Source organism: Stylophora pistillata, chromosome 7, assembly GCF_964205215.1.
Source record: "Stylophora pistillata chromosome 7, jaStyPist1.2, whole genome shotgun sequence".
Taxonomy (NCBI): Eukaryota; Metazoa; Cnidaria; class Anthozoa; order Scleractinia; family Pocilloporidae; genus Stylophora; species Stylophora pistillata.
In genome coordinates, this window is record NC_142525.1 from 18,095,796 (window position 1) to 18,110,953 (window position 15,158).

The window sequence follows — 15,158 nt, forward strand, 5'->3', positions numbered from 1 at the left end:
GAAAAGCTTCGATCAACTGATATCTGTCAGATCGTGTTGCAATGTTTAAACAAACCGTGGGAATGACCGCTTCTGATTGGCCAGTTTTTCATGTCGTCAAAACAAGTCAAACAATTGATCTCTGTTATCTTTTACAGAAATTGCTGTAAACGGATTAATTCTACGGCTAAAAGCGAAGGAGTTGAGCAGTGATCCAGACTTCAGAGCCTCACTGGGTTGCTACCAGAGATGGAAAAAGCGCCATTCCATCAGCCTTTGCACTAGGACAACCCTGGCCCAGCGACTCCCACAAGATCTGGAAGAAAAGATCATCCAGTTCCATCCGTTCGTGATCGCACTTCGGCAGCGGTATGGCCATTCGCTCTCCAGGCTGTTTAAATATATGGATGAAACTCCTATGCGATTCGAACTTCCGTCGAGCAGAACCAACAATGATTTACATGTACCTACCTTTCGTGATCTCGGAAATTTGTGTTTGTTGATAATCGCTCGGCTTACAGTCGAATAAACATTGAATTTCGAATCTTGTTAAGCACCCGTAAATATTTTTTGGCGAAAATACTCGGCTATAAGCCGAACCCCCTTCCTTGGCGAGAATTTACCTGTTCTCAGTTTAATTTATTGGAAAAATCGCTCGGCTTATAGGCGAATAAATACGGTAGGTATAGACACTATCTTCTTGCAGAATCAATGTTGTTTTCCAGAGTTTATAATTTGCAGCAATACCATGTAAAACAGATGAAACAGGGACTGTTTTTTAAAGTGTTTTCTTACATTTCAGTGACTGCATAAGTTTTTTCAATAGTACTCTGGATAGCTCTCGATTTCTTATCCTTCAAGTTACTATTTGTGAACATAATCGAGAATGCCTATGATTTTTCACACATTGAGGTATCCTGGGCTCACAAGAGTTGACTTGATTTAAATATGTTTGAAAATTAATGTAAATGATGTCGTTGCACTCAGAACCCTGCAAAGCTGTCTTAAATGCATTTGTACAAGCATTGCTCTCTAAGGTGGTTGAATTTTGACCCATTGTTGGGTTTTTATGTGTCCCACAAGAGTTTACTATTCATTCCCCAAGGGGAATTTTGGCTCTCTTGGAGGAGATTATATGCTCCCCGAAGAAAATGTTGGCTTGAAAGAGATTAGTTGCTCCCCGAAGTGAATGTTGGCTTAGTTAAACGAGATTTTTTGCCACCCGAAGGAGGAATGACTCTTGACGAGGTTTTGAGATCACCACACAAAGATTTTCAGCTGCACTAAATGCTTGCTTGTCATTCAAGGGAGTCATACAATTTCTGGAAAATTGGGAACTGAATTCTTTGCTAACAACTTCTCCATATATGCAAAGACAGCTATGCTTGATTCTGAAACCTAAATGGCTTAAAGTCATAATGAAATAAGAGGCAGTAAGCTACAAGAACTCACCTTCCACAGTCAACAGTGTCTCAAACCACTTGGGAACTTCGAGAGCACATGGCAAATAGAAGATTTCTCATCTGATCGCGTGCTAACTCCAGGTAACATTCAAGACCATTCAAAGCTATCCTCAACAAAATATTAAACAACAGTGAGATTCCAAAACAAAAAAGGAGTCAAAATTAGGGAATATTGGATCAAAATCAGTACAGTTCATTGTAGGGAACAGAATTCTTTGCTAACAACTTTTCCATAAATGCCAAGACAGCTGTGCTTGATTCTGAAACCTAAATGGTTTAAGTCTTTATGAAATAAGAGACAGTAAACTATGAGAAGAACTCACCTTTCACAGTTGACAGTGTCTCAAACCACTTAGGAGCTTTGAGAGCACAGGGTAAATCAAAGATTTCTCATCTGTTCGCATGCTGATTCCAAGTTACATTCAAGGCGATTCAAAGCTATCCTCAACAAACCATTGAACAACCAGTGAGGTTCCAAAACCAAAAAAGGAGTTAAAATCGGGGAGTATCAGATCAAAATCAGCAGAGTTCGTTGTGGAGTTAAAATCGGGGAATACTGGATCAAAATCGGCAGAGTTCGTTGTGGGGGAACTGAATTCTTTGCTAACAACTTTTCCATAAATTCCAAGATAGTTGCACTTGATTCTGAAACCTAAATGGCTTTAAGTCTTTATGAAATAAGAGACAGAAAGCTACAAGAAGAACTCACCTTTCACAGTTGACAGTGTCTAACCACTTGGGAGCTTTGAGAGCATGTGGCAAATCGAAGATTTCACATCTGTTCATGTGCTAATTCCAAGTAACACTCAAGGCCATTCAAAGCTATCCTCAACAAAACGTTGAACCAACAAGGTTCCCAAACAAACAAGGAGTCAAGATCAAGGGATATCGGATAAAACTCAGCAGAGTTTGTTGTGGGCTCAGATTCTTTTGTTACACCCACTCACTCACTCACTCACTCACCCACTCAAAAGGACAGCATAGTGGCTTACACCTCTTTAGGCAGTAAGCTACAAAAACTGATAGTTATGTACTCAGTGGCTCTGGCAATAGCCGTGCCATGCAGCGACATTCCCACGTTATGACCTAGTCACTACAGACATCAGTTCACATCATTGACCTCCTTTGGATGAACAACTAGTCCACCAAATTTAGGGTCAGTTCATGTGAGCTCAAGCTCTACCAGCTTAGTAACCCTCCACATTGTTTCATATTTCAAACATGAAACCTTCAGCATCTTGCAATACACTTTGGAAGCATCTCAAAGGAGTCCCTTGTATAATAATCAAAATAATACATAGTTGCTCCCAGCCTTATTCCCACCTTTCAAACAAGTCACCATAGACAACGGTTTATATCACTGACATCCAAGAGATAAATGCATAGTCCACCAAATTTAGGCTTGGTTTATTTGAGCTCAAGCTCTACCCACGTGTAAACATAGTAAACCTCTGCGCTGTTCATCAATAATTTATTCTAAACATGAAACCTTCGGCGTGTGGCAATATGCTATGTATAGGCTTTGGTAGCGTCACGAAGGAGTCCCTCGTATAATAAACGAAGTAATACATTTGTTCACGTTCAATTCGATAGCTCACGAGTGAGCGAAGCGAAATTCCACACCTAAGCGCGCTATGTACAATTCTCTACATATACAACTCAACATATATCGACGGTCATAACGAAAGAACTAATATATATCCTTTTCTTGACATTGCTAACATCGGGTCGTTTTCTATCGTTACGTTAAATAAAGGATAACTTTTTGGGTCACGGTGAATGCGTGGCACAGGATCTGTTTAAGTTTTCGACGAAAATGTTACTGACAATGAGAGGTTTTTCGGAAGGGGAGTTGTTTATGTAGTAACTCAGTAAGGCGAAGTAGTTCTTCGGATGCAAACGTATTATGATGGCCTGGAGAGTGGGTTTGTAAGAAGGGAACTCCTCCAGTCTTCAAGTGCGGCAAGTGAACAAACCACACTGTGGATTCACCATCTGCTGCATGCAAACAACAGGACCCCTTGCCTGTTACTCAACACATACTGTGGTCGAGCATGCTTATTAAAAACATTGGGTGTCCATGTAAGAAGGATATTATATTTCGCATGCTTATTTAGAGTAACACTTACCTGCTGATTTACTAGCCGTTGAGAGCAGCAAACCAAACCAGACAACCTCTGCCCGTGTAGCCATGATTGTCGCACAGATGTCAGAAAATTGTGACTATCACACGACTCGATGGAGCGGCAAGCGTATATTCCGAAACCCGTCAGAAGGAGGTCATCTGGGATCGATTTCCGATTTCGAACCGAGCTCACCCGATGCTAGCGTCCAGTTGTTTTCATTTTTTTTCGTCGGTAAGGCCCGGTTCAACCTTCGAATTTCACTTGTGCCGAACTTAATGCGAGAGTTAAATGCATGTGAAGTGCGACGTTTGAATCAATTAAATTCGACTGTTGTAAATTAAATGCGACTTTTGCCGTATCTGCGACTGAAACAGTCGAAGATTCGACTTAGGTTCGACTTTTGATTCAAACGTCGCATCTCACATATACCGAACTTAATGCATGAATTACAGGAAATTATTGTAATTCATTTATTACCCACAACTCGCCAGGAATTCTATGAATGCAATGCGCGAAAATGCCAAAACAGCACAAAAAAATAGTGAGAGACGAAGGAATTTGTTGTTCTTGCTTTCAAATACAATTGTTTGACGTGCGGTAATTACTTTGTATGAGGTGTTCGGTTTTTGAAACGAATAGGGCACTCCTCGGTTGAAAGTAGGAAACTCTGTGGCATATTGTGGGTCGCGTTTCAACGAAATGATGGAACGTGAAAGTATCATGACCAAAAGCCAAGATAAAAAAGGAAAAACAAACAGCAGAACAAGAGCACCAGTGAAGCAATTAAGCAAACGCTCAATAGACATCTTCGTCTAGCAAATAAGTAGTGCGCCTGGGAATATCGACAGCGAACTGAGTTAAATTCGACTGAATTAAATTCGACGTTTGAATCAAATGCTGTAAGTTCGGCACATGTGAAATTCGACGTTTTAAGTGGGCCTAAAGTAGTGCGCCTGGGAAGATTGACAGCGAACAGAGTTAAATGCGACAGAGTTAAATTCGACGTTTGAATCGAATGCCGTATTTAACTATTTTAGTCGACTAAAATAGGAGTTGAGTTCGGCACATGTGAAATTCGACGTTTGAACTGGGTCTAACCTGTATATCACATTCTACAAAATATCTGATGCCTCCTTTTTACGCATGGCCGATCGCTCCTGCAACATGGTATACTTCACGAAATCTGTCAAAAGGAGGATGTTAAAACACCGGAAATGGAAAGGAAAGATACATGTTACGGTTGACTGTTAGACAACTGAATGGTCAAAATTCGCAAGGGCGGGAAATATTTGTTACTGTCCGAGAAATCAATGCATCTGTTTGCCGTTTGCTCATTCAATTCGTTTTCAGCGTTCGGCCGTATTCCAATGAACTCCAATCGATGATTTCGCTTAAATTCTCGCGATACTCGCGCACATCAAGAATGCTAGCCTATGTACAACCGCCCCATCCCTTCCCGATTTTTTTGAGGGGATGAGGCGGCTGTACACAGGCTACAAGAATGCCTACTCCACAGGTGTCCCAAATTCACGCCTCGAGCAAAAGCGAAGGATTATTTCTTGAAAGCGTCACGCGTTGTGTAACGGGGTGTTAAGTTACGTAAGCAACCCGGTTGGAGAATTAGAATGCGTTATGAGGAATAGTATTGGCAACAAAATATGGTCCATTTAAAACACTAAATGTTCCGAAATAACAACATTTTACAGGTTAGATTAATAAAACCTACTCATTCCTTGTGTGTTCGTTGTGTTTTTTGGCGATTTCTGCTGTTTTGGGCTTGCTTTGCAGTGATGGCAAAGCAAGCCCAAAACAGTGTGTAAAAAAACTCAGTTGACCGGTAGCACCGCACGCGTTGCAAAGAAGGTCGCCAAAACAGCGTTAAATGAACCGTAAACGACAAAGAAGCTACGGAATAAAGGAAAGAAGACTTCATACGATAGATTCCTCGCTTTTGTTTTCCTTTTTAATTTTATATTAATTTTTTTTTTTATAATTTTTCCTATTTTACGGTTGACTGTTGGCACCGCACGTGTTACCACAGGAAGCCCATACAATATGTTTGTGTAGCCGACTGTTGTTTTAGAGTGAATGTACCAGTTTTACCGTTTGCCTCACCTATGATGATATATTGCTGACTATGTATATAAATCAATGATAAGTAAACGTTGAATTACTTTACCTGTGGTGTAAAGTCGTCCCTTTGCCTCAAAAATGTTTCTTCTTTTTAGCGATTTTGAATAAGTCTGAGTTTGTTAATCTAACGTATTAAAGAAACTATTTATTTATTAATAATATACTTGAAAAAATTTCTCAGTTCTGATTGGTAAAGATGAATGCAGTTTTCAGTTAATTCAGTGAAGAGAGTTAATTCCATGCATTAAAGAGTTAATTCAGTGCAAAGAAAGTAACAAATCAGACATTCTGATTGGTCAGATGCAGTTTTGTTAGTCTTTGAAAAAATTTACTCGTGCTTATCTATTCCAAATTGCACTCGAAATCATATGATTACCTACACAAAAATTTGTTATTTTTAATTATTAATTAATTTATTATTTTTTAGAATTTATAATTTTTCGGTCACTCCGGGAATTCCGGGTATTCCAAGTATTCCAGTTCCGAATTCTGGCATTCACTATTTTCCAACCTACTAATTATCAACGTGTTCGATCAGGAAATCAATACGTGGCGAAATTGTTTACACTAACACACTCCGTAAGGTAGCGGAGGGCAGCCACATTATGGCACGATCGGATTTATTACTTTTTTTATTTATTTATCCAAGAGAGTCAAACGCATGTCACATGGTCTAGCGTCGTAAGGCGTATTGGTCTAGTGTCGTGAGGAGTATTAGTCTGAGTCAGCCATCCTGGATGTAAGCGTGGTTTCGAGTAATTTTTTTCAGATGATCGCATAACGAGTTAGTGCTCCTCAAACAAGCCAACGCATCCAGATTCGGCTTGTGTTAGAACTGCAGCTTGCGCAAGAGCTCTTACGCCCTTAAAGGACAACAATTAGCAGCTTGAATCTTCGCTACGAGTTGTACTACACATACATACATACATACATACATACATACATACATACATACATGCATACATAACTTCATTTAGTAAAGCGGGTCAAAAACGGAAAAAAGGCAACTTTACAGCTGATGTGGACCTACTATAATAAATTAACAATAAGATAAAACACATAATAATGTATTATATATTAGATTAGCAAAATAAAAACTCACATATGTATCAATAATAAATTAATAATAAATCAATAATTAAAAATCAATAATTATAAATCAATAATAATAAATAATTCTTATTACACTGAAAGGAGTCTTAATACTCTCGCAAGCCAACAACTATCGGTTTGATCTATCGGTGCAGGTTGCACCACTGAGTCTCTGAAAGAGTTTGAAAGTGCTTGAAACTGTCTGAAGCCTCCTGAAAGTGCCGTAAAGTGAAATAGGTTGCATTGTGGTTGCACTCTCCTGGCACTGTTGACAATTCACGGAGGTATATTTCAAAACGACAAAAGTTAATATGGGAATCTCGATTGTACAATACCGGTCAAGGATTGGCATTTATGACAATTTCGTAAAAACAAAGGATATCTTATCACGTTTTAAAGATCATTTTTGGAGTTTAATGTTTAAGATGTTCTATTTAAAAGTATTTTACTTGCCAGTATTAAAACAAGTGTTTGGATAACACAAATCATTAAAAACTGGATTATTGGATAATGCAATTCAAGAATTTTTATTGGCTTAGCCATTATGGTATATGAGCCAATATACCATAATCTAATATCTGTACATTGTAATATCCGGTTTCTTCTTACAAAATAAAGTCGAGAAGATCTGTCTAATATCTTGGGGGCGTTTTTCTTAACAACACAATTATTCCACTCGCTCTTGTTGGATATGAGATGAGTATAGCTAACTCGGCCGTACGCGCCTCGTTGGCTATCTATCATCTCATATCCAACGCGCGCTCGTGGAATAATTGTTAAATGTGGAATGACGTGATGTTTTGGTTTTCACAAATTATTTTCTACAATACTTATATTTCACTGCTTCCTAGTAGTTTAATGTTACAACTGAAATGTGATTATTATTATCATTATTATGTTTTCAAAGTAATGCCCAGAATTGTTCAGACCTTAACATTTCTTGACTTCCTGTAAGCTTGGCTGTCTTCGGAAATTCTCTTTATAATGGTTCAGATGAGCATTCAATTTGATATTTAAACTTGGTAACAATTAATACATTTGTATTAGGCACTTATTTGGCAGACTACAACTCCTTTTCAGTTATTTGTTTGGTTTTGGCTAACTCATCACAATACTGATATACATGAAAAATTGGCTGAAAACAGCCAGGCGTCTTTTTCATGTATCACTGGTGCAAAAGTAATCATTCAAGTACAAATGTAAACCACTGGTAGGCTCAGCAACAATAGATCATACTAGAAACCAATCAGATTTACCCGAAGTAGGTTGTGCTGATTGATACACATAGTAGCTGACCAAAGTAAACAAAAGATTGAATTTTTTAGGTGCATCGACAGACACTGACAAAATTTCATTCCTGAGTAAGATTTCAGCTGAAGGACAATGTTTGATCGCATGTCAAGTTGACCATTTACATGGTAATGTCAAGTTCACTTTTTCAGTTGATAAAACTGCAAGTATATGAAATGAACAAAGCCAAAATAACGTTCGAGCATGTAAAAGATTCCCTGAAAAAAGCTACATTGTTGGGAATTGATTGTGATGAGATCCCTGTTCCATTTGCTGTACTGCTGTGTTTAAAATCTCCACTTTGTGATGGTTTTCGCGCGAGTCGTAGAAATTGCTATTGTTGCCATGGATTAATATACTACCGCTGACAAGTTGCAATTTATGCTCAGACTCTCAGTCGAGTCTAAGTGTTTACGAGATTACAGACGAGTTTACGAGGACAGAGCTAAGTACCGTTTACGCATGCGCTAGGTTTTGCCGCGCAAACACGGAGTTTGAGTCGTTCGCATGGTTAATTAACAACTATTCACCGAAGTGGAGGTAGTTAGTGATGGATATTTACCGAGCCGCGAAGCGGCGAGGTAAATATCCAACGCTGACCACCGACACTGAGGTGAATAGCTGTTTTAGTATATACTAAAACAGTGAGATAATATACACCATCGTCGTTAATTTGAGTGATTTCTTCGCTTGTCACGTATGCAAACCGGGACGCCATTTTTTCTCGAGTTGCTCGGAGGTAAATAGCAAAGGATATTCGGAGTTTGACTAGCCAATCAGAGCGCGCCTTCAACGCTATCCACTGTTTTAGTATATACTAATTAAAATAAATTATATACTAATATTATATACTAATATTATATAATGATTGGCTAGTCAAACTCCGAATATCCTTTGCTATTTACCTCCGAGCAACTCGGGAAAAAATGGCGTGCCGGTTTGCATCCGTGACAAGCGAAGAAATCACTCAAATAACGACGCAGCAGTCCCTGAAAACACAGAAAGCGACTAAATTTGGTTTGGCCGTGTTTAAAGGTAATGGTAACCGGGAGTTTATCGATAAAAACCAATGAAAAAGGTTTTGTTTACAAATGCAAATTAATCTTGCGTAACCTCACTTGTTCACTTGAAAATCAAAGTTAAATGGTATTTTTTACAGAATGGTTTCAAATACAGAAAGAGTTTGCAACACCATTCGAAGAAATGTCGGCACCAGAGCTAAACAAATGTCGTCAGAAATTTTATCTGTCGGGGAAAAAACGAAACGGCAGGTTTTACAACAAAAAATCACTTACCGCGATCCGAGCCGCGTTGGATCGTTACGCGCGGGAAAATGTTGGAATCGTTGCTGGAATGTATGAATTAAAATCAATTTTTGGTGGTGTATATTATCTCACTGTTTTAGTATATACTAAAACAACTATTCACCTCAGTGTCGGTGGTTAGCGGTGAATATTTACCTCGCCGCTTCGCGGCTCGGTAAATATCCACCACTAACCACCGACACTGAGGTGAATAGTTTCAACGTGACAGACTGGTGACGAAACACCAAGGCGAGGCTTCGGGGAATACGGCGCGAATAATAAAAACAAACACACCACTGCAAACACTGCAAGGATAGCCATGTGCGATTGATAAATAGGGAAAATTCTCGGTCTTTTTTGGTCCATTGCCGTTCATCTTCGTGTGGCATGGTAAAGTATTGTGCTTTTGCGCTTTGCCGCAATGGGAGTAAGAAAAGATCGGATCTCAGTTATTTTTGCTTTCCTACAAGGCCCAATGAGCATAAGAAGTGGGAATTTTGTGTAAGCGAGCAGATAAAAATTCAAGGCACTGGGCGATCCGCGAATTTGTTCCTTGTATTTTAAGGAAAGCGACATCGAGATTTCAATTTCTGGTAGAAAAAGTGTACGTTCAGACTGCTATCCGATTATCTTTGATCCAACGAAATCTACTAATACTGTGAGTTCACGTTCGAAACGTCTTGCCGATGGGAAGGCACAGTGTGATGAACAACTGCAAGCCAAGAAAGTTTGTCCCAGAAAGCTCGATGAGGACTCCAATGAGACTTGCGTGGATTTTAGCGCTGATGCGATTTCAGTAAACCGTGATCACTCGCACTTTTGTAGCCAGGAACAAGCATCATCGAAAAGTAACTCGAACGATTCTGATACTACGCTTCCGAAAGGTAAATGTTCTACGGCATGTCAAACAGACTTGACAGCTGATGAAATAGGTTTCTTCAGAGTACTCGTTGGCCTTCCCCAGAAGATAGTTGCATATATCTGGGAAGGTGACTTCTGGAACTATCGAGAGGTTCCTACTCCAGTTCGATTTCAATATGGATGCAGGGTCTGGCATACCCTCGTCTGTGGCAAGTGATTCGGCCATGATATGATTTTCATTTTCACTTTCCCCTTCAGTCACTTTCGGGAGCCTCATTAAGTGAGCATTAAACGCAAGCTCAACCAACTCGGCCTTTCTTTCACACTTTCCTTCCGAGGATGTTTGTATCCCTCTTCCTTGAAGGAAGGTTCGCAACCACGGCAACTCTTGACGCTGAAAGTATTGTAGATTGATCTCACCTTTTTTTTCCGACGTGGCCATGACAACGATGATTACTTCGATTTACTTTCAACTCGAAGAAACTACGAATTCAGACTAGAAAAACGATAATAACCCAAGAAAGCAGTTTCTGCTCGAAGATGTGAACAACCAAAGCTTGATTCGAATGAATTTTGTTCCCCGGAGCCTCGCTTGGGTGTTCAAGTTTCGCTACCAGTCTCTCACGTTGAAATACATTGAAATTGGTCTAAAATAGCAATTTAATGGCAACAAAGTAAACAAAAGAGAGAGAAAAAGGAAAAAAAAAACGAAAAAGAAATGCCATAGGGATAGTCCGTAAAAGAGTTAAAGACCCCATGCTGGACAGACCACCCAGCTAATGAAAGGATATATATAATAAATTTACAAGGACAAAGAAGATATAAAACTACAATTTACAATGAAATGGCCTCTAAGTTATTCAATAAAAAAATTATCACACCATGCTTACAAATTGGAATGCTAGATGCTGATTTGACGTGAAATGGAAGCGAGTTCCACATATCCACAATACGATTGAAAAAACTAAGTTTAAACGCGTTTGTTTGAGCATAGTTCTTCTTTAAAGTAAGGCTGTCTTTACCTCTTAGGGGTTACCTATCAGTCAGAGTAGAATTGGTCATATGTAGACATGTCTAAGGTAATGTATCCGTTCAAAGCTTTATAAACAAAGAGTACATCAAAAAGAAATCGTCTATGCTCTAAAGACAGTAAATTAAGTTTAGAGATACGAACTTCATAGTCATCATCAGATTTCAGAATGAACTTTGTTGCACGACGCTGTATTCTTTCCAATTTAGTAATATTTTTCGCAGTGAAAGGTGATCAAACAACAGACCCATATTCCAGCTGTGACCTAACCAGAGCACAATAAAGAGTTCTTAGTGTTGAAACATCCTTCAAATCTCTGCAATTCCTCCTTATCAAACTAAGCACTTTGTTCGCCTTACTGGATATCTTATCTATGTGAGAGTTCCAGGACAGCTTGTGGTTAGTTAGCAAGCCAAGATCTGGAAATTCAGCTGTAACGTCCAGGGTGGTACCACCCGGTTGTAGAGGAGAAAGAATAGGGGAGCGATTACTGGAAATCTGCATTAACCTGCATTTCTTGGTATTGAAGCTCATGTGATTTAGTCCACTCCAAGAAACCAGGTTATTTATGTCATCTTGATTTCCTATTATGTTGCTTCGAGGCGTCGTTTTTCTTGCCGCTTTTTACTCGGGCTTTCCGAAGGAAACGCCCGAGGTATAAATTCGGCTTGGTTTTTTTCTTTTTTTTTTTTTTTTTTTTTTTCGCATTTAGTAACAAAACGCAGTTCCAATACAGCGCATGCGTGAAGTGTACGCGCATGCGTAGAATAAACCCCAAAGATACACACCGTTCGCGGTAGACCCACACTTAAAATTGTGGAGCGTTGTGAGAACGAGTCAGTCCCCGAACTGTACGAGAACAATTTACGAGCAATACTTTACGAGTGAACCTTCTATTGAGGAATAGATTATATATCTTATTAACCAAGCGCGAGGGCCGTACTGGGAGAATATCGGCCCGCGGTCTTGACGGACCGAGCGCGGCGAGGTCCGTACAAAAAGGACCGAGGGCCGATATTCTTCCAGTACGGTCCCGAGCAAGCTTGGTTAATAAGAGATTTATTATACGACTGAAGTTCAAAGGGACACAAGTGCGGTATCATTCGGGACCATTCGGGACAATTCCCGGTCCAATAGTGAGAGAATATTGACCGGCAATAAAGCATTTTGATTGGTTGATTTTAGTTATTGGCCCTCTGACTGCCCGAGTCGTGTAATAAAAGGCGAAACCTGCTACATCAAACGAGCTATCTCATATTATGTTTACATGTAAACACGACCGTGTATTTAGACGTGATCGAGAACCCAGTAGAATACCAGAAACTACTCTGAAACGTCTCAGAAGAAAGAGCAGAAAACTGAAGGAAATTGTTTACGTACCGCATTCGTCCAAGCATACCGAATTCATCTTGGCTACGTCGTTATGTGAAGGTTACAAGAGTTACAAAGAATGTTTGTAAGTTTAATACGAAGAGGGTAAGATTAAATAAAGTTACACAGCAGTTTGATACGTGTGTCTGACTCTTATAAAGACACATGGGTCTATTACAAGAAAACATTGATAACTACCGACTTGCTCTATACTTCAATTTCATTATCCTTTGATATACCCTCACAGAACAATTCAACAAATACTTCTTCTCATGATCCTGGACAAAATGTTCGATTCGTCGTTTCGTTATGGCGTTTCGTCGTTTCCGCACTCCGTTACTTCTAGTCGAGTCGTTGTTTTCCGAGTTGACTCGTCGAACTTCCAGTTCGAGTCGCCGTTTTAAAAGTCGACTCATCGCTTCGTGAGTTCGTTTCGCCGTATTGTCAGTTCGATTCGTCGGCTGGCCTCTTCGACTTATCGTTTTACGAGTCCGACTCGTCACCGATTACATCGGTTCGTCGTTTTGTCGTTTCGTCGTTTCGTCATGTCGTCTCGTCGTTTCGTCGTGTCGTTATGTCGTTTCGACTTGTCCACTCAAGAGGAGCTATAATTCAACCCAAATTACATGAAAAGTTACTTGGTACAATGAATATATGAAGTTCATATATTTTCAACTGCGGTTGTAGATATGTATGATGCACGATCCTCGCAGTAGAGACCGCTATTTATGCAATAGCGAAAATCAGACCTGAAAAAAATCAGGCCTGTACGGGATTCGAACCAATCCGTTTGAAGCCAAAATATATGAACTTCATATATTCATTGTACCTGATTTATCATCACGGGTTTATTACGAATCAACTTAACGGCCTGCTCCCAGTTGGCTTGTTAGCTCAATTGGTAGAGCACTGCACTAGTATCGCAGAGGTCAGTGGTTCGAATACCGTACAGGCCTGGTTTTTTTCAGGTCTGATTTTCGCTATTGCATAAATAGCGCTCTCTACTGCGAGGATCGTGCATCATACGTATTACAAATTCTGTGATTAAATTGATTGTAATGTTATTGGCTTTTTTAGAATAACCACAGTGCAGTCAGAAAAACCAGAATCATCACAATCTGGGTAAGTAAAAATTCACCTCCCTTCTTTTTTGTCCCTTGCAAGGAGGTGAGCATGACTTATTGGTTAGGGTGCTGGACTAGTATCCGGTGGTCCAGGGTTTGAATCCTCCTCCCAGCCACTACATGAATTTGTGTTCAGTGGTCCCAAAGTCAAACCCTCTATATGCTTTGCATATAGCCAACTTTCAGTTGGAATTTTTACTCATGTTATTTTCATTTAAAATTGTTTGTTTCCTTTCTCTCAGTGGCGTGCCTGTAAACTAGCTATCTCGAAGCTAAGGGCATGACCACTATAAAAGTAACATTTACACACTTTACATTTTTTGTATTACCAACAAACACAATAACACAAAAACAACTTTCTGTGAAATGGTACCATACAACTATAACAGTTACTAACAATCAATTAAACATCCTTACCCTGAGAGTTGTTAAAACATCATAAACATTAAGTAATCTTTACTATTTCTTTTCCACAAGTTACTGTTTATCTTCAATATAATCTTTTCTTTCCCTTTAGACACAAGAATGAAACATCTACATCTACAAATAAGTTACAATATTTTTTTTGTTTATTCTTTCTTTCAGTTGAGTGCTCATGCTATTTGTCAATACAAACTGGAAGTGGCATATCATCTAATGAAAAAATAACGTATGTGCATTGAAGAACTATAAAACTTTTACATACATTCTATCGTGCTTTACTAGCAAAATGCACTTTCTTGTATATTATGGTTACATGTTTATTCATTTTGATTACAATTACAGATCCCTTGCTCACTACCACAAAACAATATGTAATAAACGCACATGTGCATGTCGTACATTCTTATGACATAATCTAGTTTCTACTTACATCCAAAAAATTTCAAAACTCGTAGAATTCATTTGTATGTTGCAGTGACCTAAAACAATTCCATTCCTTGAACATAAAATCTAATACACTATTCACATTGTAAATGTGACTGAGGCAGGTTCTGATGTTGTTATTTGAACAACGAGACAGACTTATATATAGCCACAATAAAATTTATTTATACAAGAAAGTACAAAAGAAATAATACTGATAAAAAGAAAGGGTGATTGCAAGCTAAAAGAAATAATAAATGACAAATTGCAAATTAATAATTTAAAATAATGAAATAAAACAATTAGTTAAAAATACAATCGATTGTCATACAATAGCAAGGCACTAACACAATTTGAAAGCATTGCATGACAGAACAGTAATCATTGTGTGACCCTTAAAACACTTAATCCTATTAACCAAACATAGAACTATTGAATGGTGGGCTAGACTTGAAATGACTGAAAACAAGTCAATACTGATAAAAAAAAATAGCTCAAAACAACAAAACATTAGATAAGACTAATTTCAATCACAATTT

General features: G+C 38.8%; 2 protein-coding genes across 2 annotated transcripts in view; both read right to left on the bottom strand.

The window, feature by feature from the left end:
* LOC111334831 (immunoglobulin superfamily member 10) overlaps positions 1 to 3,969 on the bottom strand; it is a 58,766-nt gene extending 54,797 nt beyond the window's left edge. Inside the window, exon 1 of the mRNA XM_022940648.2 lies at positions 3,572 to 3,969. Within this exon, the coding sequence (XP_022796383.1) occupies positions 3,572 to 3,635 (64 nt within the window). The 5' untranslated portion in view covers positions 3,636 to 3,969. The remainder of the gene's footprint in view (positions 1 to 3,571) is intronic.
* Positions 3,970 to 13,430: 9,461 nt separating this feature from the next.
* Positions 13,431 to 15,158, bottom strand: part of LOC148726952 (uncharacterized) — a 33,530-nt gene continuing 31,802 nt past the window's right edge. Inside the window, exon 3 of the transcript XR_015989637.1 lies at positions 13,431 to 14,860. The gene's annotated coding sequence lies outside the window, so the exon portion shown is untranslated. The remainder of the gene's footprint in view (positions 14,861 to 15,158) is intronic.